This window comes from Oreochromis aureus, linkage group 8 (assembly GCF_013358895.1).
Source record: "Oreochromis aureus strain Israel breed Guangdong linkage group 8, ZZ_aureus, whole genome shotgun sequence".
NCBI classification, from domain to species: Eukaryota; Metazoa; Chordata; class Actinopteri; order Cichliformes; family Cichlidae; genus Oreochromis; species Oreochromis aureus.
In genome coordinates this window covers 26235841-26263418 of record NC_052949.1, presented here as the reverse complement: position 1 = coordinate 26263418, position 27578 = coordinate 26235841, and the positions used below count along the sequence as shown (strand labels likewise).

Below are 27578 nucleotides of genomic sequence, written 5' to 3'. Positions count from 1 at the left end.
GGTACTGCTTATTCATAACCGATTTCATCCAGCGACATCTTACCAGCTGGGAAAACACTTCATTCCCTAGAAACCAGACTTTGCCACAAGATTACAGGTTGACAGCTTCTAGCCGTGTGTCACTGTAGCTTTAGCAATCAGTTGCCTCATAAAAAAGATTTTATGTGGATTTCAGCTTCTTGTCATCTTTCTGGATACCAAGTCAATGGTATCCAGAAAAATTAATATTAATAATTTTCTTTTGGGGGGGGACTATCTACCTTTGGGAAATCTGGCCCTTTTATTGCTCAAGGTGGAATCATAGTTTACTAACAAGGTGCTAACTTACTGGAATACAGTTTGTTTTCACTGGCAAAAAACATCCAAACTAAGAAGGAAGAAAGAAAGAGTAAAAAAGAAGAGAAAAGCTACAAAGCTTGAAAACCAAAAAACAAGCTAAAAAGGTGCAAAAAAATAGCTCTTCATTACTTCATTAGTACAACTGTCACATCATACAGACATTTGAACCTTTGTTAGCATGAGAATATGTGCACAAAGTCCTTTCTCTAAAAATAAAAAGTTGAAAGAAATAGTTCCTTGCTAATAAACACACTCATCGATGCACACACACACACACACACACACACACACACACACACACACACACAAAGGCCCTTGGTGTCCTGCCTCTCTCCCATGTCACAATGCACTCAGTGTGGTCTGGCAGCATTGCTGCTCTGTCTGCTAGAAAGCTATTGGAATGCTAACTAAGCTCTTTATTCTCAGTCATTTTCAATGGGTGGACCAGATGATCCACAAGTTGTCTATGCAGGCTAGATTGTTTCCTTCCAGTTAAACCAAGGACATATGTAATCAGCAATTTGTAAACCGCACCACTGAGTCATTCCCTTGATAGTAGTCTGTTACCTTAGTGAAGTAGTACACACACTGCTGAAAGGCGAGCATGATGACCTCCTCTAGGACAGCTATCGTCTCTTCACTGGCTGAACGGACGCAGGACATCAGAAGCTCTAACAATACTGAAAGAAATGCATAAATGTCATGTCATCATATGGTTGGAAATGTGGACAGTGCTTCATAATGTTACACTGTTTGGTTGCACTACTGCCCAGTATAAGATAAATAAGGAATATTATGAATTTTAAATTATGCCAGCAGAGATCAACAATAAAAATCTGGAGTTGGAAACAAGCAGAATGGCTCCTCTTTAATTATTATTATGACTACATACTCTCTACAGCACCTAAACAACTAACCCAAGTTCTTTACTTCCTTGCTCTCATCATCTTCCCTCTCTGGTTCCTCCTTTTGTTCCTCCTCTTCTCGGGCTCTCCACTCCAGGATAAGAGGCAGCTGGTGCTGAATGAAATGCAGCAGCTCCAGGCTGTTTGACATCCACACCACTAGGGGGTGCAGTCCAGGGATCAGCTCTTGGAGGCAGAGAAGTGTGGGGTCTTCTGGGTTTGAACCTTCGCCCCTGAGACTGCAACACAGGAGGAAAGCTATGCAGTGTTCTCTGTGAACTGTAATATAATTAGTGTCGGGGAAATAAAGAAAGCTCTGCTTACACTTCAGGCTGAACTGCAGCCAGCTCCTTGGTCTGCTCCTGCATGACAAGATTAAAAGTTTTGGAGTGACTTAAAATAGCACTAGGTAAAATTGTAAGTCAGAGTCATCTGGGGGATATAAAACAGTATTTCTCTGTTCTTCAGATCGTAACTTAATTTAGTAATTTAGTCCCTGGTTGCTACAGTGGACAGCAGTTTGAGTTCCTAAGAAATGATTAGTCCCTGAAGAAAGTTCTGCTTTTGGAAATTAACTTTTGGAACAGAATTTTAAGCCTGATTTTCTTCCTGCAAACATTTTCTCTTTGGTCTTGGTGTGCTCGTGCTGGATGCACTCAGAAACACTTGAAACTGACCTCTCCTTTGGTTAGAAGTGAAACAGATGATTGAAAAAGACTGTGTAAGCACATCACGGCGACCAGCCATGGATCTCTTTAAATATTAACCTGTGCACATCCTTTTTTAACATGAAATCTGTGATTCCCTGACATTGAACACATCTGGAGCAACTTCTCAAACTTTTTTTGTTTTTTGTTCCTATGTTCCACGTTAAAATGTGGAGACAGCAGAGCTCCTTATATGTCTTTTACCACAACTCACCCACATGGCACTCTGAACTCCACTTGCAATACGCAGCAGGAGCCTGCGTAGGTCTGATGTTTGAAGACAAACTGATGAATACTGAACACACATGCACAACAAGAATGTAACAGTCAATGGTGGTCTATCACTGATGCTGCTACTGCTCCCCATAGCAACAATCTCCTTCACAATGATGTCCTCGTCTTCAGCTGCATAGCTAAGAGTCAGACTGTGGCCTTCAGGTGATTTTAGACATGGAGGCCCTCCGCTCAAGGGCTGTTTGCAGTTTGGGCTCTGGTAGGCGATGCAGGTGCTACAGAGGATCTTTTCTCTTGTGGTTGCAGAGGTGGTGTGACCTAGAGTCCAGGAGGCAGCAGACAGGCTGGGTTCAAGAGCATCACTGATCACTTCCTTTATTTTCCAGAAAGAAACAAGAAACATGAAACATTAAGCAGGATTTCCACATATGAAAAATTCCAAATTGATTAAAAGTAAAAGATTTTGGTTCTTGTGAAGGTAATCTGCTGTTACCTTGTGCATTGAAGCTAGAGGGTCTTTGAAAAGAAACAAGTAGTGCTGTCCCAACCCAATAATATCACCGGGGCAAAGCGGCTCCTCATTTCTCAGCCCTTTTCCATTCTTAGTGACCACAGCATCCTGACACGGACAGAGAACAGTGGATGCAACCGCGCTTTGGCGAAGGAAGTAGCAGTGTCTCGGAAGAATATCAGTGGCATAGAGAAGGATATCAGCCTTTGACCCTTCCTTGTGACTGCTTTGTTGACCGACAACAATATTTGGGCTGGCAAGGAGGTAGATGACAAAGTCCTGAGTGAAGGAATAAATGACAAGTTACCAAAAAATCACTAAGAGTTCACTATATACTCATCTTCTCTCAAATGTATTCCACTCTGTACAGTGCCGTTGTCTGCTGGTGCTTTGTTCAGGCATGCTCAAAGAATTTTTTTTAGTGTATAAAGAAGCAATTACTTGACCTCCCAACTTTTAGAAAAAAGTTAAAAACAAGAGGTTTGAGTCCAATGTGAGATTTTTATTTTTTGGGTATTATTGTTTTGGTTTTACTGCTCTTTGATTACATTTAACTTTCAGATCTTTTTGGTTTAATTCAACTTAATTCGATTTCATTTATACAGCGCCAAATCACAACAATGGTCGCCTCAAGGCGCTTCATATTGTAAGGTAGACCCTACAATAATACATACAGAGAAAAACCCAACAATCATATGACCCCCTATGAGCAAGCACTTTGGTGACAGTGGGAAGGAAAAACTCCCTTTTAACAGGAAGAAACCTCTGGTACAACCAGGCTCAGGGCGGGGCGGGGCCATCTCTTGTGACCAGTTGGGGTGAAGGAAGACAGGGCAAAAGACATGCTGTGTTTAAGCTCCAAAAGCTTTAGAAGGAGATCATAGTTTTGGTTCAAATCAGAACTTGCACAATGATCCAGTGACAGGTTCCAATTCTTCTAATATAGCCAATGATATATATAATATAGCTTAAGAATGGTTGCCTGAAGAGGATTTAGTGATAGTAGGAAAGCTAAAAAACAAGGATGCAAAGATCTGCTTAATACAATTCAATGTCAATTGTCTGCACAGTGAATGCATTCTGTACCTGAGTAAAAACAGTGGTAAAACTCTGCATTTAGTAACAGAAAAGTGTGTCCACACAGGCAATCCCAACATGGAGATCTGTGCTGACACAAAATTAGTGACATTCAGTGACTTCAGTAGGGTTCAGCTTTTCTGAACTTTGAGGCGAGAAACTGAAGTGACTGTCACTGAGCTCAAACCATATTCTTGACTAACATATGACAGGATAGTAAATATATTTGAGGGTTATCTAGGCGTATGTGGTTATGTGTTAGCCCTGTGACAGACTGGTGACCTGTCCAGGGTGTACCCTGTCTCTCGCCCAAAACAGTTATCCAGGCAGTCGAAGTCTGGAATGTCCGCTATCAGCCAACCATCAGCAATAAAGCAAATTGCTACTCATGTGAATGCCATAGACATTCCAGACAGAACTCTGAGGTCTAAGTCACTGTAGGTGGAACACTACTATTAATGCTAATGCTAAACCTATATTTTAGAGAAGGTAAAAACAGTTAGTTTGATATTTTTTTGATTTTTGTCTGATTATTTTCTTTGTACCTTGATTGAAAAATACATGGCAGCAAGCGCTCCTGTGGGAATTTGGAGGGATACAAAAACATAGTGGAGAGATTTTACACACTGTACCTTCAGTAAAAAACGAAAAATATACATATACTGATTGCCCAGATTTAAGAAAGCATATCAACCATTGAATAACCATCAGCAGCAGTCTAGTTGCAGTTAAAAATAGCTCCAAAATTAAAGTTGTACAGATGTTGCAGATGTTACTCTGTCATCAGCTCAAGGTGCTTCTTAAATAGCACCTGAATGTCCTGTTAGACTTTCTAGTAAGAGGTTTGCATTCAAGAATCCTTTTCTTCTGTCTGTTTACCAATTATATAGACAGTGGAAAAAAACAACAATTAAAAACAAATCTTGATAAAATTATGAGCAGAAGAAAAAAAAAGCATACACTTCAAACCTCACACATTTGTGTCCACTGAGCTAACTGCCATTATGTTCATGTGGTAGCATTACTGAGTTAATGATGCTGATCTGACACATGCTGCAAACTTCACAAACCAAAGGGTAACATGAAGTCGGCTACATCGATCTTATATATACAGTCTGTGGTTAATCAGCAACATATCTGCGACATTTTAACAAACTGCATCTATTTGACTTTGTTTGGTCTGTAAAGGGCTCAAATCTGAGTAATGAGTGCTTTTGTAATGCTTGAGTTCATTTTATGAATAGTGCTGTGATCTGGAGACACAACGACACACTTTAGCCCTTTTGTTAATCACTAACAAAAAAAAAGATTGAATTTAGTGCATTACGTCAGTCCACCATCAGCTATGTAACAGTCGCCCTCAAACAAAGCTTAGCAGTCTGATCATGTGGAGGTACTGGAATTAAAATCTAGACAAGCCTGATTAGACAAACAATGTTTTATTAGCCCCAGTGAGTGGCAAGCATAGTGTGCAGAGATTATTATGTTTGACATTCCCCTTGTGATGCTTGTGCTTTCCAACTGGACAGATTAAAACTGAATTAATGCACAAACAAACTCTTTAAATCTTTATAATAGTATTTCTTGGGGGTACATGATTATATTCTTATGAAGGGTATTTTGGGAAAAGAGCTGTGACGCAGAGCTAAAGCACTGCAGTGTGTGAGAATCTGTGTTAGTGTGTGTGTGTGTGTGTGCCTGCATGTGTGTGGCTGTTGGCCACCGTTAAAAAACCACTGGTAATCAGTCAGGAAGCAGTGCCAGGCTTGTCTTCTTCTGTTTCCTGAACAGTGTTTTTACACTGACAGTTTTTCTGCGTGCTGTTCACTGACCTTCACAATAATGATTCTTTCCACTGCCTCTCACTTTCACTTGAGAAAACAATGGATTTTACAGCACATGTAACACTATACTTTAAAATGTAATGGTTTGCATATGGAAATATTTTTTAGAGAAGCTGAAAACAACCTACATGCAGCTAAAACTGTAAAGCAGTCTAAATTTACCGTTAGCTAAGTCCTGCCCAACAATTATACCTTATCGTTTTAGCTAACCATACTTAACAGAGGCAGAGCTACTGACTGACTGTAGCGGCTTTTAAATATAGAATCTACCTAGATAACCTATAAAGCTAGTTCTAGTTCTATGAAATTTATATAAATGCATTTTGAAATAAGAACTCATTAAATTGTCTCCAGTCTGGCCATGATGGCATTGTGCTAAAAGACTGAAGCTAAAACTTATTCCAGTCAAATGTTAGCATGCTCAACAGTTGATATATATGTTATAGTGAAAATGTAACTATGAATTTAGAAAGTGTTACCATTTAAAACATCTCAAGATGTTAACATTACAGGCTTTGAGAAGGAGATTTACCCAATCTGCTTGCCAAACATTTACCCAACAGTTCTTTAGTTACTTGTCTCACTAAGTGTTAACAGACCTCTCTCCACTGAATTATAGTTGTTATTAATCTCTGTCTCTCTTCCACAGCATGTCTTTATCCTGTCTTCCTTCTCTCAACTTAACCGGTTGCAGCAGATGGCCCCGCCCCTCCCTGAGCCTGGTTCAGATGGAGGTTTCTTCCTGTTAAAAGGGAGTTTTTCCTTCCCACTGTCGCAAAAATGCTTGCTCATAGGGGCTCATATGATTGTTGGGTTTTTCTTTGTATGTATTATTGTAGGGTCTACTTTACAATATAAAGCGCCTTGAGGCCACTGTTGTTGTGATTTGGCGCTGTATAAATGAAATTTAATTGAATTGTCTGGTTTAAGCTCCAAAAGGGACACAAGAAAAATGCTTTGCTTGAGACTTCAGAATGAGACCTCACTAACCAATGGGTGACCTCACAGTGGCTTTGTCCCTCTTATACATACAGGCTATATTTAGGAAGTGTGAGGTGAGCCCCTTTGGTGGGCCATAGAGCCAATACAGAGTAGCTGCATTGGGAAAATATATGGAGTGAAACTAATACGATTTATTTAAGAGAAAAAAACAATACAGTGGGGGGTGAGGGGTCAATGTAGTGATCATGCTGGTCCCAAACCAGGATAAATGAGGAGTGTTACATCTTTGCCAAGCATATGGATCAAGAATCTCCAGATTGGTCAAGGCCCAAACAGAGGCAGATGATCAGCAGTGGCAATGCCGAAGAAGAAAATTTAAGGGAAATAACCGAACGAGTTTGCCAATACTATTGTCTGCCATTATTGTTGTTTTTCTGTTTCTTTTGTGGGAGTGAACAGTTGGTAGTGTTACCCAAACTCAGTTAGCATCCAGGACAAACTTCCACACAGTAAGTAAAAACACATGTGTAGTTATTATGAACAGGACAGTTTTTTAAAATGTTGCACATACACACTTTTTAGGTCTGCATGTAGTGTATTGTTATGCTGTTGGTTCTGTAAACATAATATGATAGCTATTTCAACTTATTAGAACAAATAAATGAGGGAGCTCTGGCAGTAGCAGTAGAGGACATCAAAGTTAGGTGGTAATAATAACTTGAAATATAGTTTGGGATTCACCTTTCATGAGCATAATTCAAATTTTTTCCCCTGGGAAAAAATTTTAAAGCATTGATTACTTAACTATAAAGATAAACTTTATGTAACAGCTGAATTGTCATGACACTTTAATGCCAATTCAGCTTGTGTGCATCAGTAATGCTAATACAATGACACTGTAAAATACACCGCTAGTTTACATCAATTTAGTGCGATCATATAAATAATGACCTCTATGGTAAGTAAAGCTTGGTTGTTGCTGAAGTTTGTGAGGTAAATAAAACAGTAGCTAAAGTACATAGTGTAACCACAAGTTTTTCAGTTTGGTTACCACTTTCTGCATGTTTCCTGTCTTGCCCTATTGGCCGAAGAGGCAAATTGCCAGAAAAAATAAAAATGAAATCAGATAACCCGTTCCCTACACTTACACCATTGTCTTTTTAGTTTTTTTTTATCATATAAAAACACCACTCACCCGGTACTAAACTCTTTAAATGGACGATTTCAACACTCGAACATGTATAAAAAGCCAAAGCACTGACAGGCATTACTGTTTCCTACTGCTGCTGACATATGATTGGAAAACTGCTTTTCAGGGTCAGTTGCAGAGCGTGTGTTTGGATATGATACCTGCGCGGGGTTGTAGCCCTGCAGCAGTAGCAGGTATGGACAGTCGTGAGGAGGGTGAATAGAGTACTGTGTGGTGTTATCGTCGCTGCTCTCCGTCTCCTCCCTCTCCGACTCCTCTCCTTCCTGCTCACCTCTCGGCTTTGACGGACAGAGGGTCTCTGTTTTGGCCCCCTCGGAGGGAGCTGCAAGGCTGTGAATGTGATTCTGTTCTGGATGCTCAAAGCTTTGCACTGACGTTTGATTCAGGCACTCGCTTTCATCCTTGACACGTTTTTCGTGATCTGTGTCGTGTTTGGTCTCTAAGAGGTCCATCTCACTTTTGCTCCTCCACAGTTTCTGGCTCCGGCTCATGGTTCTCTCTATGAGGGTGGAGGTCACTCTGGAGCGGCTCTTCTGCAGCTTACGAGCCTGAGCATTGATACCTAAGAGGGAGATGAATAAACAAATAAGAGAGCTGGGAATAGCGTTCTAACTACATCCAAACTGAGCTGCAGTAAAAATATACAGAGCTCAGGGCTAATGGAATGTGGTGATAGAGCAACACCCATTTTTTCTTCCTGAAGCAAGGTGAGGTGTGTGTGAGCCTCGGTCATTTGTCCATGGTGTGTTTATGCCAGAATGAACACAGAGAAGCACCATACAGGAAACAGACCTCAGTGGAAATAAAGACAGAGCTCATGGAAAAAAAGGAGAAAAAACGTCATCCCCGCAGCAGGCATCTACAAGCTGACACCGATAGAAGGCCATCACAAGCTGTGCCATTCATAAAAGCAAAACACATAACAGGACACAGTCTTACACTACGAACACAGCTGTGTCAACCACAGCTGGGCCCCCTAGTAGAAATGATTGTAGAAAATAGTCCAGCCAGTGCTGTTACAGTACCACGGAGCGTTTGTGTTAGGTATCTGTGGAAAGTTCTGGTGTTTTTCTTCTGTCACATCATGCCTTGTAAAGCCAATGAGATATTTTAGCAGTGTAAATCTTTTACAGCATTTAGCAGCAAGCAGTTAAGTACAAAAGATAGGGTGTGTCACTGGAAGAAATCTAATTAAACAAGTGTGTCTGCGACATCCATTACATTTAAAGTTTTAAAGAACATTTTAATGGAACTGAGAGCAAATGTGATCCCCAAATTTCTAGCAGAAATTGAAAAGAAAGGAAAAAAAGAAATAGTAGACCTATTAAAATATAGCTTGGCCTATGTGGCTTGGCCTACTTTCACTGGAACAACAACGTGCCAACAAACCACATTTTTACTGTGAGAACTTTAAAACTGGCCTTAACACTGACAATGCTTCATTTACTGGTGAAAACTCCTATTCCAGGGCATGCACCCTGGTTCAGGATGTGGTGTAGTGTGCAGTGATCACTCCCTATGGCCCTGTGGCTATAGCGTACCAGCAGTGATGGTATCCTTCTCTTTGGATGTCTTCTCCTCTACTGAACTTCTCTTCTGGATTTCGAATCGTCTTGCCAAACCGTCTCTGGGTTTCCACAGCGACTGCAGGAGGAGGGGTTTTTCATGGTCGCCCAGTACTCGGAAACCTTCTGTTCTCCAAGGATGATTACTAATGGAACCAATGGTGTCACAGAGAACGTAGGACTCCGCTTCCTCCTTTCTCAGGCCATACCTAGATCACAGTTAGCCATGTTATCACCCTTTCAAACCCAGAGACAGAGCACTAAAACAGTAGGCAGCAAAACACATCAATTTCTACTGAGACTGTCTCACCTTTCTGTCAACAATAATGGACAATATCATTAATTCTCGTGAGACTTTAAATTAAACATTAAATTCAGAAGCAAAGCTAACGTTAGCAAATAACCAGCTAACTAATAGCAAACATGATGCTAAACATGTCACCGTCACACTGTATACAGAATTATTACAGTTCTTAACTCAAAGTTGCCTAGCTACACAGGCTATACAGCTTAATTACATTTAATTGAATTCACTATTCATTCTCTTTTTGGCTCTTTTTGGTTTCCATAAGCTCCACCCAGGAAATATTTAGCATTATAACTTCTAAAGGTTTGTGTTTGCTTGTTAGCAGCGAACTATGCTTGTTTCTTCACAGTGGGTTTATTAAATGTTTCTTGCGTAAAACACCCTTCTGCTGTGTATAGAAACAAAATTCTTGAAAGAAGTGACTGCAAATTGCAAAACTTAATACTGAGCTCAAAAATGCTTGCACAAATGAGAGAGACTGTTCCTGAGTGCAATATTAGCTCATCACCAAAAGCAACCGCTTTCACATAAGTGTTTATATACATTACATTCAGTACTATGTAAAAATGCAACTAATTTCTTTATACTTTACTAGGATAATGTAAAGGAAGTGCAGCAATTTACTGATTACATTGTTTTTCTATCCAGGTTTGCTTATAGCATTTGCAAAATGTTTGGTATTATTCATTATTATTCCTTCCTTAAGAATCACTTTTTGAGCTTTCCACTGAAACAATTTCTGATGATGCTTCAGTGAACAGTAGATGGTTCAATTAAAGGGTGAGATGCATCTCTCTAACCCTGTGTCAGGTTTTTCCAGTTTCTTAAGAACATGACTTTTAGATTATGTTCATCTGGCACATCTTCTTTCATCCATCACTTGTCCAGTTTCTTCAACATTTTTTAAGGACCCACTGCATAGTGCTGAGATATGTCAAATTTCAGGCTAACATTTTTCTGGGAATCACTCTGTTGGTACAAAAATACAATTTTATGCCCCTTAGATTTTGTTATCCTCGGCACTTTTGTAGGTTCAACTAAAAAAATGGGAACAAATTCTGTCCTTGTGACAGGCTGTTAGTAACAAAGTTTACTGTTCTTTGCTAAGTTGTCTATTATGTGTAGACACAACACTGATTCATCCCTTGAATTAGATTCATTTATCAGTGTTAAGTGGCTTTAGAAAAAAACAAAAAAACCCCAAAACTTTCCTCTGAAAATGGTCGGGTACAAGGCCTGGACTGAATCAGCAGCTATCGTCAAGAGGAAAACTAAAAGACCTTTAGAAAATCTGGAGCTCTATTGCTAATAAAAACACAATTTAAAAGAAAGTCTGCATCTTTGGAAACAAAATGCAAATAAATCAGCTGAGACTCCAGACTTTTGCACGGTACTGTACATACTTTACAAATTATCAATATAATTTTGACTGATAAACCTTCACTGAAAAACAAACACAAGGTCAAATAAGTCAAACTGACTAACTTGCTGTTTGCTAAGCCAGTACTCTACTGCTAATGTTAGCAAGCATTGCCTGTTAACTAAATCTTCAAGCCTTTAAGCCTGCTTCACTTTTTCATCTTTTTATGTAGAGGGCATACATCCAACCTAACAAATTTAACATATCATTGACAAACTATTATGTGTGCATATATTTCTTAGCAACTAGTTGCACATTTGTCCATACAACAGTATTAATATTTAACTTTGGAGTTGTTTTGTGCTTGCTTGTTGAATGTTAATTCAATATTCACTTTCCTTTCGGCATTCATTCTATTTCCATTGGCTCCTGAGGGAAATATCTGTATTTAAAGATGCTAAAACCCAACTTTCTTTGCCAGCTAGTTGCTAACTATGTCTGTCTTTGTTGCCGTGCATGTAGTGGGTTTTTAAGAGCTGGAAATAGGTTTGCTGGGAGTAAACCAAGTAAAAAATGCTGCAGGCCGTTAGAAACTCAACAATTAGCTCCAAGAGGCTAAAATGTTTGGTATAATTGGTGGAAGCTGTAGAAACAAGGGGTAATTCTTAGTGGTTTCTTCACTGTTGGCACCATTTTTAACTTTACATATTGTAATGGGTCAATGGTTAACATTAAAAGAATTAATGCAGCTTTGACACATTTGTCTTCCAGATGTAACAAACCCTCCTTTTATTCTGTTTCTTTGAAGTAGTCAAAGCAGTATCTTATGAATATTACAATAAACCTGTTTTCATCACAAAAAAAAGAACTCTTTGAGACTGTTTGCTGAACCGTTACTAAATGTATAATGTAGTAATGGCATATTTAAATGTCACTGCTCCAGAGAATTATTTTCACTAAGAGAAAAGAGTCATGATTTACTCCTTCCTCTACAAAGTGAATACCGCTTGCATTAATCATCCCATTATGTTTTTTGGCTGAAATATAAGCAAAGGCTGACAGACACTGATTCTCTAGAGGCTGCCTTGGAGCTGGGCCGACATTGGCTGTCTTTAACACAAGCCTGTGGTTTTCTCTGGTCCTTTTCAGCAATACTAACTCAGCGGCACTGTGTGCACTATACTGCAGTTATAACAAACAGAGCAACGGGTCAAATCAACTTTGTTCATCTGAAATATACAATACTAATCACAGAAACATAAATGCGCTAACCTTTCATCAGCTACTATAGCCAGTCTATAAAACCATTCTGACTGCTTTGATATACAAACTCCGCTCCAGCAGAAGAAGCATATGGATATACATAACTTAGCCAGGCTCATGAGCAAACACACAAAGCAGGCACACATGGCAGGCAGACGCACGTTCCCAGATAACATATGGTCTCACCGTTCAAGGGCCTCTTTGACAAGCTCTTTTGCACTGGAGTGCGTGGTGGCGAGGACGCTTTTATAGTGAGCTCCTTCCAGGATTTCATTTCCAAAGATCTTCAGGATTCCTGGGGCAGTTATCTGGTTGGACAGCTCAGATGGGTCTTCTGCAATTAAAGCATCTGCAGAGATCACTGCAGAAAGGGAAGGGAGGTTTAATGCTTTTCTCAGTTGTGGTTTGGTAAAAGGCCAAACTTTTACATGTGATTACAAAAATTATTTTTTATTAAAGGAGCTCCATATTTTATTCTTAACTCTGCCAGAGTAGCTTTGTATGATTCACATTTAGTAAATTCTATATTTACATTTTTTTTAACCTCATTCTTTAAGTCAGGTTTCCTCTGAGTTGCTGCCCATTAAAAAACAAAAGGTTTGAACAGACGGTTGGTGGGGCTTCTGTGCTCAGGGCCAGTTTCGGTATATCTACTCTGTCTTGATATCATATAGAGCCAAGAGTAGAAGGAAAACTGTGAGAAATTGAGTGGATAGAACAGCCTGAAGCCTGAAAAAGTATAACAGGTCCCCCTTGACGGAGCATTAGTAAAAAAGTATGCAGTAAAACAAGTTTAATGCTAACTGGTGCAGTTTAGGCTGGTTCCTCAGCTTCTCTTTAGCAGGACTGCCATTCAAAGCCATTTTAACCAATTTAAGAATGCATATTTGCATTTGAATGAATGCATTTTGTTTTTGTGACATTCCAAAAATTGAAGGACAATGTAATAAAAATATGGTGAGAATTAATGTACAGTGCAGTGCAGTGGTTCCCATATAGCACTTTTTTACTCTACGTGAACACTCAAAGCACTATATAATCACACTAGCATTTATTTCTACAAGTGCTCTCTATCTAACATTCTCACTCCAGTGAACACAATGGGAGCAGCTCAGGTTCACTCAGGTTCAGCATCTTGCCCAAGGACACTTTGGCTGGCTAGGAATCAAACTTCCTGCCTTCCGATAGTAGATGACCTGCTCTACCTCCTGAGCCACAGCCACTTACTGTACATCAGTGACCCGCTGATGAATATTGTCCACGACTTCTTTATAACACAAACTGCACAATTGATGCGGCCAATTGAACTCAGTGGTATTGTTTGATTTAATCAAAACAATTATTATTAAAATGAAAACAGCAGAGGCAGAGCTACTCTAACTTTTATTTTCTAAACTGGTTCAGCCTTTAAAATACTGCATGCAAGATTTTGGTATAAATCTAAAGAGGTTGCAAACTAGTGCCAAAATAGCCCTGATGACATCATTGCGGTCATCCTCTTGCACATCATCGCAGAGCCACAAGTGATTTATGCTAAATACACTAGCTGTAGTATCAGCACCCTTCCGATGACAACAAATCCTGAGTGTAAACATGCAGAGAGAAAGTAAAGTCAGTGCGACGTACTGCTTCCCTTCCTGGCGTGGACAGACAATGATGACTTGAGTCCTGCAGTCAGTGCCATGGAGCCTGAGGTGGAGGTGGAGGTGGGGGTGCGGAGAAAGACACCTGAGAGGCGGTGGGTGTTCCGACGAATGCGGCTTTTGCAGGGCTGTCTTATGGCCACACCCTCAGCAGATCTGCTGGTGGATGAACTTCCAGTGGATGAAGCTGAACTGCTAAATAAAAAAGTAAAAAAAGAGTGTTTGAGAAAGTTTTTGAACACTTACCAGCTGGAGGACTGATAAAGCCATCACATCGGTTCAAGATCAAGGAAGACATGTTTGTGTCTTCAATCAATCAGGCAATCATCAGCCACAAACAGAGGAACCAAAACAAAGATATTAGAAAAAGCAAATCGAATCAAATCGAAGATCCATAAAGTATCATGTCCATTCTCCAGAGCAGCACATATGCTAGGCACATACCGTTCTGTCTGTAATGCAGTGCTGTCTGGTTTCCTTCACCATGCCTCTCTAAGCTCTCTTGGGACATTAATGAAATAATCAAATGTTGCTTTACTTCTGACTGAGCCTCTAAGCTACTTATCATTATGGTTCAAAGGTTCTCTGCAGTTACGCCACCACTTGGAAATAAACGATTTTACATGTCAGATTAATAATCTTAGCACTCCTAGTTAAAGTCTTACATGGCACATAAGCAGTTGCATTAGAGGATAATGAAAGCTCCTTCAAGTTCTCTCAGCTTAAAATGTGGGTTTATTTGTAGAAGAAATATGCAGTGGCATTTTTTCAGTTTGGTGTTCAGCTTCTGAATCAGGCCAATAGTCTTTAAAAAGGAAGAGGAGCACCAGTAGTTGAGTTCATCGTAGGGCAGTGTGTGTAGTGTGTGTAGTGTGTAACAATACTGCAGGGCTCTAGTTGTACCAAACCTAAGTTCATGTGTCCACGTTGAATGAAAAACCATTTGCCTGAGCTTTTTCAACTTTGAACTGAACTTCAGTAGGACAGTATCATTGTCCATGTATGTGCCAGCTTCACTGCTGGCATCTTTTTGAAACACTTGTCATATGGTTGTGTTTCTTCAAGGGATAAGTCCCTGTAGAGCAAGGTGAATTTTGCTGAATATCTTTCATTTAAAACCTCATTTTATTTTATGATGAAATACTTTTGTAATGGCTCTCGTTGTGTACCTATAGTTTGAGTTTTCCTGGTCTTAGCTGACAGGTTTGGTACTCAGTGTGGTCTTCTGCTGGTGTAACCCATCTGTTTCAAGGTTACATATGTTGTGAACTTGATTAGTGGTTATTATTTCAGTTTGTGGTCTTCTTATCAGCTCAAAGCAGTCTGACCATTTCTTCTGAGCTCTGGCATCAACAAGGCATTTTCATGCCACATCTAAAGTCCCTTAAATCATCATTCTTCCCTATTCTCATGATCAGTTTGAAATTCAGTAGGTCACCTTAATTATGGCTAAATGGCTAAATACACAGAGTTCCTGCAGTGTGACTGTCTGATTAGATATCTGCATCATTGAGTGGTTGAATAGATGTATGTAAGATGTGCGCAGATGATGAGCGCAGAATTGATGACTCTTCCTCAAGGTTTTGGAGAAGTAAACCTTACAGTAACAGTTTATAGTGCAGCCCTCAACTGTAATTAAATGATATTTCAATATATTTTATTTGAAATAACAATGTAAGTATATTTACATACAAATACCTAAGAAGGTAACAAGTCAGATTTTACAGGGAACAAAGAAATAATTATACTGTAGGTATAACTTGTGTATCCGTCATTTTAAGTTCTACATAGATAATTTAAAGTACTGTGTAATTTCCCTGTACTTTTTAGAGTGCGAGCTGCATTTTAGAGTTGGTTAACCTTGCCTAACTTACAGGTATTTTACAGAAAAGGAGACAGAAATGATCCTGTAAGTAATTTTAAATATGGCCCAAGTGAGCTGTGTGCAATTACCTGATGGTTTTGTGGGAAAACAATATTTCCCACCTTACATCACAAGTACACTGTGTTTGTTCTATACATATATATATGTGTATATATATATATATGTATATATATATATAGATAGATAGATAGATAGATATAGATATATATAGATATATATGTATGTATATTTTATTTATTATGGAGTGACTTAACCTTGCCTTTTTTCATCTTTACTTTTTTCTATTGGTATTTAATATTCATTATGTTACAGTGCATGATAGATTTCCAGTTTTCCAGTTTTACTCACGCTGTACTTGCTTACATAATATAATATATAATTTGTGTCTCCTTTCCTGTGAAATACTCAGAAGTTTGGCAATGTTAGGCCTCTAAATAATCTGCCTGCACCCAGAAAAGTAACGAAAAGTAATAGTAACCTTACACTGTGAGATGTTTGTTTTTCCATTAAATAACTAGGAAGTTATGCAGTATTTAAAATAAAGTATTCATTAATTAAAATTACTTACATACTACTTAAATTTACTTAGAGTTTAAATGTTTCTTTGCTTCCTATCAAAATCTGACTTGTTGCCCACTTATTCAAGTGTACCTACCATTAAGTATTTGTATCTAAATATAATTAAATTGTAATTTCAAATAAAATACATCAAAATTCCATTTAATTACAGGATGATGATACCTTTAGTGATGGCCATATTATAAAGCATTACCACTCTTACTACTGTAGGTCTGTTAGCCATGGATGACTGCAAAACATTACAAAAAAAAAGTAAGAAGTAGAAAATTGAACTATGAAATGCTATAGGAGAAGTAGACTGACAAATGCATGAGTGTATGATTTAAAAAAAATCAATGTAAAAACACGACTGAGCCAAAAATGACCCCATTCAGTCACTTGAAGGTTAAAATTCCCGATCAGTTCCTGTTCACAGTGACTGATACTAATATTACATGAAATACAAAACATCCAAATCAAAAGAACGAGACAGAAGTAATCTTGCACTTGGGGATACAAATGTTTTGTCAGGTGAACAATCAACACAGACCATCTGTTTTTGTTACAATTAAAGTCAAGTTCACAGTTCAAATACACAGAGTCTGTCAGTGTGAATGCGGTCCTCATAATCTGTTATATCCAGCGGCTTAGGGGATCGCAAGTTCCAGGACACATCAGGTTTGAATACATAACAGCATGCAACAACAGTCAGACAGCATGCCTAACAATACAATCAAATGAGAGGAAGTACGAAGACAGAAGTAAAGGTGCACTGAGGCAGGCAAAAGTTTGGTCAGGTGAACAACTTGTTAATTAAAGTAGTGTGCATATGAACACAATTTGGCACGAATACGCATTCGTTAGCACGTGTTTCATACTCACTGCTGAGAGCCATCACTGGCCTTCCTCCCCAGCCTGACAAACCGTCTCTTTGGGAGTGCTGCAGGTAAGTTCGGGGGTCTTGGCGGTAGAGAGCGCAGCTCCTCAGAGGAATCTTTAATCCGACTCATTCCTGTCTGATCCACCTGGTGCTACGTTAAAGTTGTTTTACTCTAAATTATCAGAGTGGGTTATTCTCGTGCTCCACTGGAGAACAGCCGGTGATGCCTTGCATCATTCCTGACATGTTCCATTCAGGAACGGAGGCGCAAATTCATCCATCTGCTGCTTCATTTTCCGGAATAAGCGCTGCAGATGTTTCCAACCCTCATCCAGCTGTTGACGGACTGCTCAGTCCAACAACAGCGACGAAGCTTCTCCAGTTACAACTTCATCTCTTAACTGTCTCTGGGACGCTGACACGTGATTGAAATATATCTTACTGATGTCATTCCGGGGAGCGGACACATCTGATGAACACTGCTGCCATTATGACGTATTCTGTCCGCTTCCAAAGGAAGCAGCTTGTTTCAAATTCATAACGAACCCGCTCTCCAGATGTGTTTCGACAGCGCAACTGCCTGAAAGTGCCAAGGGTGCACACACCCGCCCACCCGCACTGAAACTTTCAAAATAAAACCTTACTGAAGAACTCGTCTGACCTTTTAAATCCCAGCTTTCCCAGGACTGCACTGTTTTTCTTGCTGTGAAAGTGCAGACGTGCTAAGTTCACGTCTGTGCTTGAAGCAGACAGAGGAGCTCGAGAAATGAGTGAATCCAACATTTCTGTGTCCACCACTCCATCTTCTGGCTGAAAACAGATCACTGCAGGATTTTTATTAATGTAGGCCTATTATTCTAATTTACAGTTCCCGATTTTTTCTTTTATTCTTAAATCTAATAGGTTCTACTTTTACAATGATTTACCTTTCAAATGAGTCCTTATTTATCTAATACAGGGCCTGGGTGCAACCCTTCAATACCAACTAGTCAAAGCCAAAGTAGTTCTGATTTGCGGTTCCACGAAAAAATGAAGATTTGAACAGCAGATAGTGTATGTAACACACAGAGCTAGTATTTTTCTTTCTTTTTTTTTTTTTTTTTAAGTGTTTAAAGCTGCTTTAGCTTTAAGCTCGAGGAATTGTTTTTGGATATGATGCCATTACTGGAATCTTTGCCCATCTTTAAGTGGACCTATTATGGAAAAAACAATCACAGTTGAGTTGTGAGCACAACGTTTAAGATACTTTTGTTAAACCTTTAATAACTAAAAAGGATTTACTGCTTGGTAAATCCTTTTTAGTTATGAAACCCTGGAACAAATTGCTGACTGATGTCATCATCAGGGATCCTTGGTGTGACAAGAAATGGTATAATGCTTTTATTCGGTGTTCTCAGTAAAAAATATGTTAACGTATAAAACCAATGTGTAAAATTAGCGGATTGCCCTGAATGCTCTCATTTAAGTTGCTAGGTAGAAGACATTTCTTGCTATAACTGGCAAACTCACATCACAGTGTATCACATGTGTTTTTTAGTTTCATGTGATTCCAATTTCGTAGAAAAATATAATAAATAATAAATTCATTATTTATTATTATTATAAATATAATGCGAGGTTACTCAAGACTTTTCCACAATATTGTAACTGAGATTTAGTTACTCAGCACATTACCCATAATGAGAGAAGAAAGTAGCTACATAACAAATAAGATCCGCTCCATACAAACATTCACCAGTAGATGTAAGAACTAATACAAAATTACACCAGAATGATAAGATACAAGCTTAAAGTTGCTTTTTCTGTTCTTTCCACTCGTCCGTCAGAAAGTCTACCACCAGCTGTTTTATTTCGGAGAGCTCCAAGAGCAACACCACGTGATCGTCGATTAGAGACATGACCACTAGATGGTGCACTGTGCGTTACAAATAACCGAGTGTGACACCCTGAACAGAAGCTCTGCTTGTATACTGACATTGTTTATAAGGGATTCAAAAAATTGAAAACCTTACATGAAATTATTTCATATGTATATGTATTTTTAAAATCCCTGTATAGTAGTTATTTAATTCATGTTTTTGTTCAATTCACAAAGGCCACTTTTCTCTCATTAATTCACTTTAAACACAAAAACATCAAACACCAGCTGGTGAGCTGAAGAGAACTCCCTCATGGTTTGCGTGGAAAGCTAAATGGTCTGTATAGCCCCGCTTGGATAACATGACACTTCTGATACCTGAAACTTGTAACAGTTCCTGTAGTGTAAACACTATGCAGGACTTACCCCGCATGTCACTGCAAGTTCACACCATGCAGGTTCTCTCTCGTGTGGACTCGTTTTCTTGCACTTCACTGGATGGGCTATCCATCTTATCGTGAGCAAGAAAGAATCCGCCTGTAGGCCAAGGTCAGGCCTTCTCAGTACATAGGAGGAGAACAGAAGGGCTTAAGATCTAGTAATCAGATCCCCGGCTGGAGAAGGAGTGACACCTGCAAGCAGGAGGCTTAAAAAAGCTTTACAGCCCATACCTCACAAACTTAACAGTAGTTAAGTCAGTGCTGCTGTTTGTGGAACGATTAAAAATGCCTTTACTAAACACAAAACTCCCTTTCTCGACCACTATCTCCTCAACAGAAAACAACACATCTGCTGCGCTATGAGCCAAAATAAAGAACACTGTGCTTATGTTGACTCTGACGTCTATAGTTTGACCTGAACTGACCTGCTGGAAATACACTGCATGACTCTGGTATTTTAATCAGTTTTGACAAAAACATTAGCTGACACAGTTTAATCAGACGTGCCACCAGCACAACTCATATATTACTGAGTGGAAAAAAACTAAACTGAAGTTGGCTGTGCTGATTCGTGGGACATCTGATGTAGTGTGCACATTTAAACACGGGATCCAAAGGGCTGAGACAATTAAGGATGATTTGGTGGACAAAAAGGGTGGATGGATTGACAGCTAGTTGTTTTTCTATAAAAATTGCAAAAATTTAAAATTAAAGATTTTAATTTCTTACAGTGTGGAGTTACATAAACTCCTGGGTGTGTTCAACAGAGTGACAGATGACAGGAATTGATGTATGCTGGTGGTTTTAACAAAGAACTTCACAGCTCAGTATCTCAGCATGACCAAACCCTTAAAATTTTAAACAAGAGACTCGTGTGACTTTTTCCATCATTGTGGTACATTTTCATGCTGCATTTTTTTTTGTTTTGTTGTTTTTACCTTGCTTTACTTTTTTTTACAGTGTAAGAAAAAAATGTTGTTGTAAAGAGAATTAGGAGTAATGAACACTGTTTCAAAAAACTTTCAGCCATAGGTAGCTTTTATAAACATTCAGAGGCAGTAAAAGCTACTTAACCACGTTCAAATGCCGTCGAGAGGTTGCCATGACAACACCAGAAGCTAGTACGTGAAATCGTCATTTTGATTTCGGTCTATTTTCTTTCTGTTTATTTTATATTTGTGTACACTTATAGTGAAACACCACAAGATAATTTAAAAGTCTATTGATGCATTTCTTTAAATAAATTTTTGGTGTTAAATAGTTGTCGAATAAACCCCGCCTCCGTGAGTCACAGGAACCGGAAGTTGCGAGAACGATAACACGACAGGCGGTAGAATTATGCGCGTTAACTTTGCTAAGCACTTGCGCACTCTGTTAAAAGAAATACGTTTCTGAGATGGATGTCATATGTAAAATTGAAATGATTTTATTTGTCTCTGGTTTTTTACGATGCTTCAGCATTATGAGAGGATAATAAACTGAATTGTGGACGTCAGTATGAAGCGTGGGTTGTTTTTTGACCAGAGTAGATAGACTGGCAGTGTTTGATTCTGAGGTTAATCCTTAAGGCACAGAGGTGCATCTGTTTTTATGTGGAGGAACAAATGTTGCCGTGGAGTGGATATTCTGAAGTAAAATCTAGGCTCTGATTGTTCACTCACAGCAACACTCAGAGCAGCAGCAGCACTTTCTGCTACATCAGGCATGCTCAGTAGGTGTACTTCTGGAGCCTGCTTTTTTGGCATTCATAGGGACGTATTTGTTAAAGGTTTGATTCCAGTAAATACGATAATGTCTGCAATATTCAGTACAAGTATTTTGATTTTTACTTTCCTATCTTTGACTTGGCTCAGAATGCAGAAATCCACAAATGAACAGAGTGTAACTGCACAGAAGGGATGGGCATTCATCTGCTATGACTATTTGAGGAGTGAGGGGAAAGAGAAAAGAAGACCGCAAGAGCAAAGAGAGAGAAGACAGAGATGTAACAACATATTGTACTAATACAGAAACCACATGGCAGTGGTGTTGAAACCACATCACAGTGTACCACAGGAGTACCCACACAGCAGTGTGAGCCTATAGTTGCATAACTAAGGGACGATTCAGGGATACCCAGTTCAGCCAAGTCTGTATCAGACTGTTAGGTACAAGTATGCACCTTGCACATAATTTAACTGATGCTGAACCACTCTTGATATACAGCACATGCATTAACGCAATCAGACGGACAAACTGATAAATAATGTGATATGCTTCAGATCATGAACCATTTCTCTGGCCTTTTTGTGTGTGTAATCAGTGCTTTGCAGCTTGTTGTAAAGCCTCAGGAAGTATCTGTGGACTTGGACAATGAAGCAATCACGCTTCAAATGAGTTTTATAAGAGAACATTTGAAGACATTATATCTCAGGTGGTTTATACAGAGCTTGACATGTTTGCCAATAGCTGCATACCCCATCACAGGGCCATACATAGGTAAAGCTGAAACTCTTTTCGAGGTCGTCTACCTTTCAGTTCATTTAATTTCAGTTGTTTTATAGGAGGAACAACAACAGGATGAACATCCTTTTAACAAGAACAGGCCTTCAACAGAACCAGGCTTAGGGAAGTGCAGCCATGTGCCATATCTGGTTGGAGATCAGAAGAAATGTGAGAATGACAGAATACTAGGACTCACTGATTTGACTTGGCCCTTACTGCGCTTAAGGTCACAATACCTCAAACTGAGTTTATCTGTAGGACAGGAAAAATGTATCTTAAAATAACCTTTTAAGCACGTTGAACCAGTCCAAGAGGAAGTGTAACAGGTTTAGGAGGTGGAAGGAGGATTTAAGAACTTTTATTTAAATAGCTTTCCAGTCATACAAGTTTGAAGATATATTTGTTAGGTGGGGTCTGAGGTGTGGTCCTACTGTATGTTCTCTTTAAGTGTATCAGGACTATGTGTCCTTATGTAACCAAGCATCACCATCACCTGTGACCTCCAGCACACATCCGTTTTCTGAAATACACCATTACTTGAGGCTGCTTTTAAAAAGAAAAGTATTTATTTACCATTCAACAATTTCACATACAGTGCACTAAAAGGACTAGTTATTTAAATATTTAAAAAAAAAAAAAAAAAAATCTCCGAGAGCTTTCTTTGTGTGGATTTAAGTTGTCTTCACTCTCTTCATCTAATAGCCTGATGTTGACATCAGAGCTCTGTGTGGGCCATACCATCTGTTGCAGGATAAAATAGCTCTTTATCACTCTTGCTGCATGTTTTCTAGTGGTTGTCATGCTGCAGAATGAATGCGGGACCAGTCTGGAGCACTTCACAATATGATCTCAGTGAAGATAATGTGAGCATCCCAAGCCCTCTTATGCTGGCCACAAAAAAATCTCAGCCAAAACCTTTTTTTTAAACCATAACTACAAACTGTTATCGCGTGTAAACCCCAATGATCTGACTCGGAAGCTAAGCATTATTCAGTACTGTCGAGTCATGTTGACCGTGCACGGTAAAAGTGAGACAGGGAGCAGCAGAAGGGGTGGAGCTTCGCAATATGTCCAACCTTTTACTGTTACGAAAACCTGCAGCGAATTACTTCTTGAGCTGACTCTGGATGACTTCTCTCGCAGCAGTGCGGAAGTACCAGAGCAGTAACTGCGCGGGTCGGTCCACGCTGTGAAGAGAGAGGGGGGCGTTACAGACACCCGAACCAACTCCGCTACAGTGTACTCGTATGTGTGGCATGTGACAGTTAGAGGGCGTCCAGTTACGAGAAGGAACAGGAAAGCAGGTCGTTTGGCTACAAAGAGCTCGACCTGTAGAAGGTGCACGCAGAGCTCTCCGGTGGTTCCCCGGCTCCCGCTGTGACCGAGATGGAGCGGTTGTGCGGACCAAAGCTTCCTTTCTGGGTGAGTACCCTTCCCTATCTGCCCTCGGTGGTTTGTCCTGAACAGCGGGGTATACTGCAAAATATTCCACTACCCCGGTGTATAGTTCGTTCACTACCAGGCGGTGTTGAACAGTGTTATGTCACCGGCTGCTCTTGTTTTCTTTCAGTCGCAGCTGTCTATAAATAAGCTTTTTCCCACCTAATAGCATTTACCGGGTTAATAAGCTCACAGTTAATGACACGGCGAACTGCGTGTTTTCGGTTTAGAGAAGTCGGTCACTAGTGCAAAAGAACACCTCATTTGGATAAGTACCTGTCAACTTCTGTTTCATGGCTCTTGCGGCACTCCTTAGACATGTCGGGATCTTTAAACTTCTCTAACAGTCCATAAACAGTAGTCGTATCCAGGAATAAAAAAGTACAGATTAGCGATAGAAAGATGATAGAATGAGCAAGAGCTACTAAATAGCTTGTTACATTAGCCTCACTGGGAATAAAGGAGGGATAAACTGACAGTTAAGCATCAGCACTAATCATATTCCCACTGGGAATATTTTGGTGACTCTTTTTTTCCCTCCTGCCATTGATGATGCGACACTGAGGTAACTGAGGTCATGCTCGGTGTAGTGCGTCGTTTGCTGTATACTTGCAGGTTTAATGCCATAAAACATGATAGCAGCTCCTAATGTAAACACGGTTCAGAGTTTCATTTTCCCCGCTTTAATGCTGAGAATGCAGAGGGTGCAGAAGTACAGACATTCTCTACTTAAGTAGAAGTACAGGTACTACTGTTAAAAAAAAATACTCCAGTAAAAGTAGAAATAATGATTCATCTTCTTTACTCAAGTAAAAGTGAAAAAGTGCAGGTTCTGAAATGTACTCAAAGTAAGAAAATAAAAGTAGCCCCTTAAAGAATATTTCTTCCAACTATTTTTACACAAACTAATTGAACCTTGTGTTATACTAATATTTACCTGAATTTTAATACTAATAAATATACTCAGTTTGAATCAGTAAGTGTAACACGAACAGAGAAAAAGAAGGAAATGTTAGAAAAAAACATTTTGCCTCTTAATAGGAAAATGCGTAGGGAAGAGGTTAAAGCAGTTTCAGCAGGTGGAGAACCCAATAAATCTGTTGTAGTGGCTCAGTGTGGGGAAAAGAATCACAGCTCACAATAATTTCTATTGAGAGCTCTGGTAGATTTTGTTAGTGTACAGGCTGTGATCAGCTGATCTGTGCTACTGCTGAGGTTCACTGCTGTTTGTGGGTTTACACACCTGAATTTAACAGATGTTTCATGAGCTGTCCTGGTTGATTTCCATCATCTACACTGACAGTACACTGTTTATACTGTCTCTATACCCAATAATTCTCAGCATCATCAGCTTAACTTCAGATTTTCCTCTGCTACACTTGATGTAACCTAACTCTGATCATGGAACCACAGCCGCTGTGCACCAGTCACATACTGATCCATCACAGTACAGCAAACTAACCTGTTTATCCTGTACGAAAGAGTATTTCCACGCACAGTTTGTTCCGGTTTCGTGCCAGAAAAATAAATAAATAAATAGAAACACCGGCTCACTTTAACCTCTGACTATGGCCCACAGTGTTTTTGCATCTTTCGTCTCTGTTTTTTTTATGCCACATCCCTTGGTGATCACCACATGAACAGGATTGCCTTTCATGTGTTACGGTTCAGGCTCAAATTGGTTTAATGTTTGAAGGCCTGCAGTGACATGACAAAATAACTCCCCTCAAATTAAACCAAAAGTAACAAGCCTTGTTTTGAAAATGCGATTATTAATATTTGTACTTTGTTACTTCCCACCTCTGTGAGAATGCAAACACTGCCTACAGAGTGTCATCATTTAGCTTTGACTACTATGACTGTCTCTGTTTGGGGAAGTCTGTTTTAAAGAAGTGACATTGCGGCAAATGAGTATTTCCCAGGGTGAGTGACGGTAAGAGAGTAGAAAGTGTATATGCTGCTCCCATGGAGGTTACAATGGTCACTTCTCTGCAGACTGCAGATTACAAAATGACCACATTGCAAGGTAACCGACAGCCATGCTCAGTCACTAACACTAGATTTGCCTGGATGCCATTTGTCCACATGTACTTCATAGTTATGGCCTGCCTGGCTTTCTGTGGTTGAAAGACCATTTACAATGTGCTGTTTTAATTGGAATATTTTGCAGCTATATTGTAAAGCACTAAACGAATAGCTTCTTAAGGCTTTCATTTCACAGTTTAGCAACAAATTGTGTATTGATGGCCAACAGTTGCGCATGTAAACATCAATCAGACCCATTCAGATAAAAATGGTTCTTTTTGTTTGTTCGTTTGTTTGTTTTTGGAGGGGTTGTCTGGCTGTTTAGTATGGATTTGTGCCAGCCACCGCTAAACAGCGCAAAACGAAGAAGCTTGTTGACCAGCAGGTGCTGGACTGGTGAAGTCGGGTGTAGTTACACTAGATGCGATATACACACAAGTGAAGCTAGAAAAAGCCCAAGATGACCACAGCTGTTGAAGATAATGAAAATTAATTTTTAAAAGGATAAAATCCTGAATTTTTGAATCTCACACAATGAGCTCCAAGTGAATATCAAATAGTATTTTGGCTTGAAACGGCCATTCTCAGCGTTTACCACCTGACTGCTTCATGATATTACTCAGCTGTAATATCATGATGCATGAATGCTACAAATAATTCAAAGTTAAGTAACCTTACAAAAAGAAAAGTTAACCTTTATTTCTGTTAAAGCATTTAAATCTGAGTTTGGCGTAGTTCACTGAGTCTGAACTAGTTAGTGATTGTACAGAATGCATCAATAAGTGTCTTCAGTTGTAAAACATTTTCTCTTTTTTTAATCAGTTGTAGATACGAAGCTGTTAATTAGCACCTGAATGTACAAAGATGCAGATTATTTGGCTTTGTTTAAATTTTTCTGTGGGATGTTTTGAAGTTTAGGAAGGCTTTATCACAAAAAAAACCAGAATCTGAACCAAACTGTGCTGCAGACCTGCATCTGGTTGGATCTCACATTAAGTGCTGGCTTGCTGTGGAGGCCTATTTGCCTATCCTATTTGCTCCTGTCCGCTTTAAACAGACCGGCAGTTGTAATCCCCTTGCACAGTGCAAGTCAGGTTAAATACTAAAGCCCCCGTTCACATATAAAGTGATTCACTTGTAGATGTGCTTCTGTAGGCAGCCTAATAATTTGTCACCATGTGGGATCCTTCCGTTCCACTGATGGTCATTTCAATCATTCACTTTAAAGTTGGTAACCGTTCACCAGTTATTGCTAAAGGTTGTTTTGCCTGTCGTCACTCCAAGTCATCGAACTTCATTGTCATCCATGATCACTAGTTATCCCTTTAATTTCCTTGGTATATGCCCCTTAGCACATGGGAGAGGGCTTTATTTGTTCCCTCACTGTTTGCAAAAGGTGCAGTGTGCACCTTTCCCCTCTAAATGATTGCTCAAACATGGCTGTAGTAAAATCAGCGTTTGCACTGCTCATTTCCTTGTCGGGTGATTTATGAATTAGCCTTTGTGTGAATGAGCGTGTACACAGGATTTATTAAAAGGGGGTTTTGAAGTGCTACGCAGCGGAATCTTTTGCTTTGAAACCTCACACTGACAAGATTTGGATGGGAAAACCGCAGGCCTTGTTGTTTGGTTCTGACCTGTTTACTTCTATCATAAAGCCTATAAGAGTTTATAGGCAAGCCGTCCCCCGTATTTGACATTTGTGTCATTGTGACACTGGGTAAGGGTGTCTGTAATGCTGATGCCTCTGTGGTAAATCAACGTGAAGCCACATTACAGAAAATGTGCCCTGTGTTCTGTGGTGAGTTTTAATTTTGTGACTCTGGTTTCTGAATATTTTTAAAGACAAAAAAAACCAGGTTGTGTTTAGTAAAAGGGCCACAATCCCACTTTTTGATGGCTAATGAGTAAATGAGTCATTCAGTGTGTAATATTAAATGATCATCAAAACATCTTTCACAGTTTTCTTTTTCAAGAAAGTTTTAAGTTTCAAAGTGTAAATAAAATTCAACTATTTCCCAATTTAAAAGAGGCAGAAAATTATTGTTGACTTCCAACAATTAAGTGGTTATTCAGTTGCAGACTGTGAAATACCAATGAT

The 27578-nt window shown here is 39.3% G+C and overlaps 2 protein-coding genes across 6 annotated transcripts in view; one reads left to right on the top strand and one right to left on the bottom strand.

Moving 5' to 3' along the window:
- Positions 1-17793, bottom strand: part of si:ch211-176g6.2 (ras-associating and dilute domain-containing protein) — a 33141-nt gene extending 15348 nt beyond the window's left edge. For 2 of the 3 annotated variants that reach the window (XM_039615961.1, XM_039615964.1), the window contains exons 1-10: positions 17233-17793; positions 13891-14102; positions 12451-12625; positions 9311-9543; positions 7910-8331; positions 2679-2975; positions 2166-2558; positions 1569-1606; positions 1257-1483; positions 907-1019 (exon numbers count right to left, since the gene is read on the bottom strand). In XM_039615961.1, the coding sequence (XP_039471895.1) occupies positions 907-1019; positions 1257-1483; positions 1569-1606; positions 2166-2558; positions 2679-2975; positions 7910-8331; positions 9311-9543; positions 12451-12625; positions 13891-14102; positions 17233-17360 (2238 nt within the window). In that variant the 5' untranslated portion in view covers positions 17361-17793. The remainder of the gene's footprint in view (positions 1-906; positions 1020-1256; positions 1484-1568; positions 1607-2165; positions 2559-2678; positions 2976-7909; positions 8332-9310; positions 9544-12450; positions 12626-13890; positions 14103-17232) is intronic. The other variant, XM_039615963.1, reaches the window with a different exon arrangement.
- Positions 17794-23125: 5332 nt separating this feature from the next.
- The window catches only part of abcc3 (ATP-binding cassette, sub-family C (CFTR/MRP), member 3), a 57938-nt gene continuing 53485 nt past the window's right edge, over positions 23126-27578 (top strand). The window contains exon 1 of one of the 3 annotated variants that reach the window (XM_039616206.1): positions 23126-23434. In XM_039616206.1, coding sequence (XP_039472140.1) covers positions 23399-23434 — 36 coding nt within the window. In that variant the 5' untranslated portion in view covers positions 23126-23398. The remainder of the gene's footprint in view (positions 23435-27578) is intronic. The other 2 variants (XM_031753337.2, XM_031753338.2) reach the window with 2 other exon arrangements.